This window comes from Cephus cinctus, unplaced genomic scaffold, assembly GCF_000341935.2.
Source record: "Cephus cinctus unplaced genomic scaffold, Ccin1 Ccin1_scaffold3041, whole genome shotgun sequence".
Taxonomy (NCBI): domain Eukaryota; kingdom Metazoa; phylum Arthropoda; class Insecta; order Hymenoptera; family Cephidae; genus Cephus; species Cephus cinctus.
In genome coordinates, this window is record NW_014334446.1 from 1 (window position 1) to 2,935 (window position 2,935).

At 39.9% G+C, this 2,935-nt stretch overlaps 2 protein-coding genes across 3 annotated transcripts; one reads left to right on the plus strand and one right to left on the minus strand.

The window, feature by feature from the left end:
• Nucleotides 1-382: 382 nt before the first annotated feature.
• On the minus strand, nt 383-1,643 carry LOC107274381 (histone H3). Its single transcript, XM_015753463.2, has one exon. It carries the CDS (start codon nt 1,556-1,558, stop codon nt 1,148-1,150), a length of 411 nt encoding a protein of 136 aa, XP_015608949.1. The 5' UTR covers nt 1,559-1,643; the 3' UTR covers nt 383-1,147.
• A 108-nt stretch (nt 1,644-1,751) lies between these two features.
• LOC107274380 (histone H4) lies at nt 1,752-2,894 on the plus strand. 2 transcript variants are annotated; one of them, XM_025091637.1, is made up of 2 exons: nt 1,752-1,891; nt 2,202-2,894. In XM_025091637.1, exons 1-2 carry the CDS (start codon nt 1,814-1,816, stop codon nt 2,433-2,435), a joined length of 312 nt encoding a protein of 103 aa, XP_024947405.1. In that variant the 5' UTR covers nt 1,752-1,813; the 3' UTR covers nt 2,436-2,894. The 2 variants fall into 2 exon arrangements, with proteins under 2 accessions (XP_024947405.1, XP_015608948.1); XM_015753462.2 differs by lacking the exon at nt 1,752-1,891 and having other exon boundaries at nt 2,090-2,894.
• Nucleotides 2,895-2,935: the final 41 nt, after the last annotated feature.

The following is a 2,935-nucleotide window of genomic DNA, read 5'->3' on the forward strand; positions in this document are numbered from 1 at the left end:
CGATTCTTTGGGGAAAGAAAATCGATTTTTCAGACTTTTCTGAAACATTAGACCGATTCAGTGAATCGATCCAAAAACTCTAAGGATCAGACTTAATCACATTACAGGCAAATCACCATATAGTGAAAAGATGTTTATTAACGATATATTCAGTAATTGAACTACAGTTGCAGTTATTAAATTATAGCTAATTGCATCGATTGATTTCGACTGATGACAAAAATTAATCGATGTCATTGACTGAAATTTAATAACTGCAACCGTGCTTCGATTCCGGAATATGCCTTAAGATGTATGTATGCTATTTTGGAACGCAACGTTATGTTATTCAGGTGGCGTTATTAACCATTCTAACGGTAATAATAACGGAGATCAAAGATTGTGTTTTCTGTTTTTTTTTTGAACTTTGAAGAAGAAAGGGAAGCTGGAAATAATGTTTCTTATTTTTTCATTTCAATTATGCTATAATTATGTACTCTAAAATCGACTACAGAATCGGTTAATGGGAAATCGATCATTTAGTGCCCAATTTAATTGTCAATCGATTCTGTTACGTTCGATTCGAATCGATTTTTTTTTAGGAAGAATCGATATCCCTAGTCCAGACTTCGAGAAAAACAACATTACGATTAAAAAAAGACCAGTTAAGGGTAACGCATGCAGTGAAGAATATTACGTCAAAGAATATGATTGACCACCATAGGCTCCAGAACTAAGAATGTTTAGTTTCTCAACATAAAACCGTTACTAAAGTAGAAAAAGAACTTGACAATCACTTATCAGTGAATAAACCTTAAAATCCCTAAATTAAAGAAAATAAACGTTTCCGCTATTACATAAGTTCTCTTGCTAGAGTTATGAATACTAGGGAAAATATTTAAATTGCAAGATATTAGCTTTAAAATATTGATTCATATGGAAACAATCGGGTCTGAGAAATTTTAACAGAGTAAAAACAATATTTACTGCATAAAGAAAATATTAAATAAGATATATGTCGGCTAAAATATAGTAAAATGTATGTGAGTGGGTATGTTTGATTAAATTCAGAAACGTCTTTCAGAGTATAAACGGATGTGCATGTTCCTCGAAATAACAGAGTGTTGGTCCTAAAAAGGACCGTTATTATTTTATATGCCTTCGGTATTTAGGCACGTTCTCCACGAATACGGCGAGCCAACTGGATGTCCTTTGGCATGATGGTGACACGCTTGGCGTGGATGGCACACAAGTTGGTGTCTTCGAAGAGGCCGACGAGATAAGCCTCGCTAGCTTCTTGAAGTGCCATCACGGCTGAACTCTGGAAGCGAAGGTCCGTCTTGAAGTCCTGAGCGATCTCGCGAACCAATCGCTGGAAGGGCAGTTTGCGAATGAGCAGCTCCGTGCTCTTCTGATAGCGACGAATCTCACGCAGAGCGACGGTTCCTGGTCTGTAGCGATGAGGCTTCTTAACTCCTCCGGTAGCTGGTGCACTTTTACGTGCGGCTTTCGTAGCCAATTGCTTCCGAGGAGCTTTTCCTCCAGTTGACTTCCGAGCAGTCTGCTTCGTACGAGCCATGTTCACCGAATATTTTCTTTACTGGGAGCGTAGAGAGAACTTCGCACCATAAGATCCAAACGCATTATGGGAGCACCAACTTTGTTCACCCTCTTATAGACTCGCCCGATTGTTCAGCTTGACGCTCATTGGCCAGTCGGTAAGTGGTAGGGATACGCATAGGAGCGAGGATAAATACCCCTCGAATCCTAGCTACTGCATCAGTTCTACGGAATATTTCTTCGAGGGAGTTCCTATTGAATTTCGTTGGTGATAATGACTGGCCGCGGTAAGGGAGGAAAAGGTTTGGGAAAGGGAGGAGCGAAGCGTCACAGGAAAGTTCTTCGTGACAACATCCAGGGAATCACGAATTTACACCATAAAATTCAAATGCAGTATGACCGCGTCTACTTTGGTCACTGACTTATAGACTCGACCGATTGTTGAGCTCGACGCTCATTGGCCAGTCGGTAAGTGGTGGGGATACGCATAGGAGCGAGGATAAATAGCCCTCGAATCCTAGCTACTCCATCAGTTCTACGGAATATTTCTTCGAGGGAGTTCCTATTGAATTTCGTTGGTGATAATGACTGGCCGTGGTAAGGGAGGAAAAGGTTTGGGAAAGGGAGGAGCGAAGCGTCACAGGAAAGTTCTTCGTGACAACATCCAGGGAATCACGAAGCCTGCTATTCGCCGTTTAGCTCGCCGAGGCGGTGTTAAACGCATCTCTGGCCTGATTTACGAAGAAACCCGTGGTGTTCTCAAAGTCTTTCTGGAAAATGTCATCCGTGATGCAGTTACCTACACCGAACATGCCAAGAGGAAAACCGTCACTGCCATGGACGTGGTCTATGCGCTGAAACGTCAAGGACGCACTCTCTATGGCTTTGGTGGTTAATTTGTTTCTCCGATTCTCCGCTACTCTTCGTACACAAGGGCCCTTTTCAGGGCCACAAACTTATTCAATACGTAAATGGAGCAAACCGTTTTACCATAGTATGCACTAGTTAATTTTAATTCGTCACCCCTTTTACAAATCAAAATTTAGATTACATTATGGTTTCCGTTCGAATAATAAGATACCTAATATCTATCTATTATTCTTGCGACAGTGTTTTTAATAAGTTCCATGTTTTATATGTTCTTCTGTTAAGCACGAAGGTTTAGTCTTGGATTTTGATAGCCGTTAAAGTTCATCTTCCTTCTTTACACCACTCATTCAACTCATTTGTAATATATAGTATATATGTAAAATACTGAATTACTTTCTATATTCTCCAGATGGCTTTTATAGGTGTTCGACTTATGCGTTTCAAAATCCGTTGTTTCGACATTTTCGGATTATTTTGTATCTCAATGAATTAAATCTCCACTTAATATTAAGAAGTTGAAAAAGAA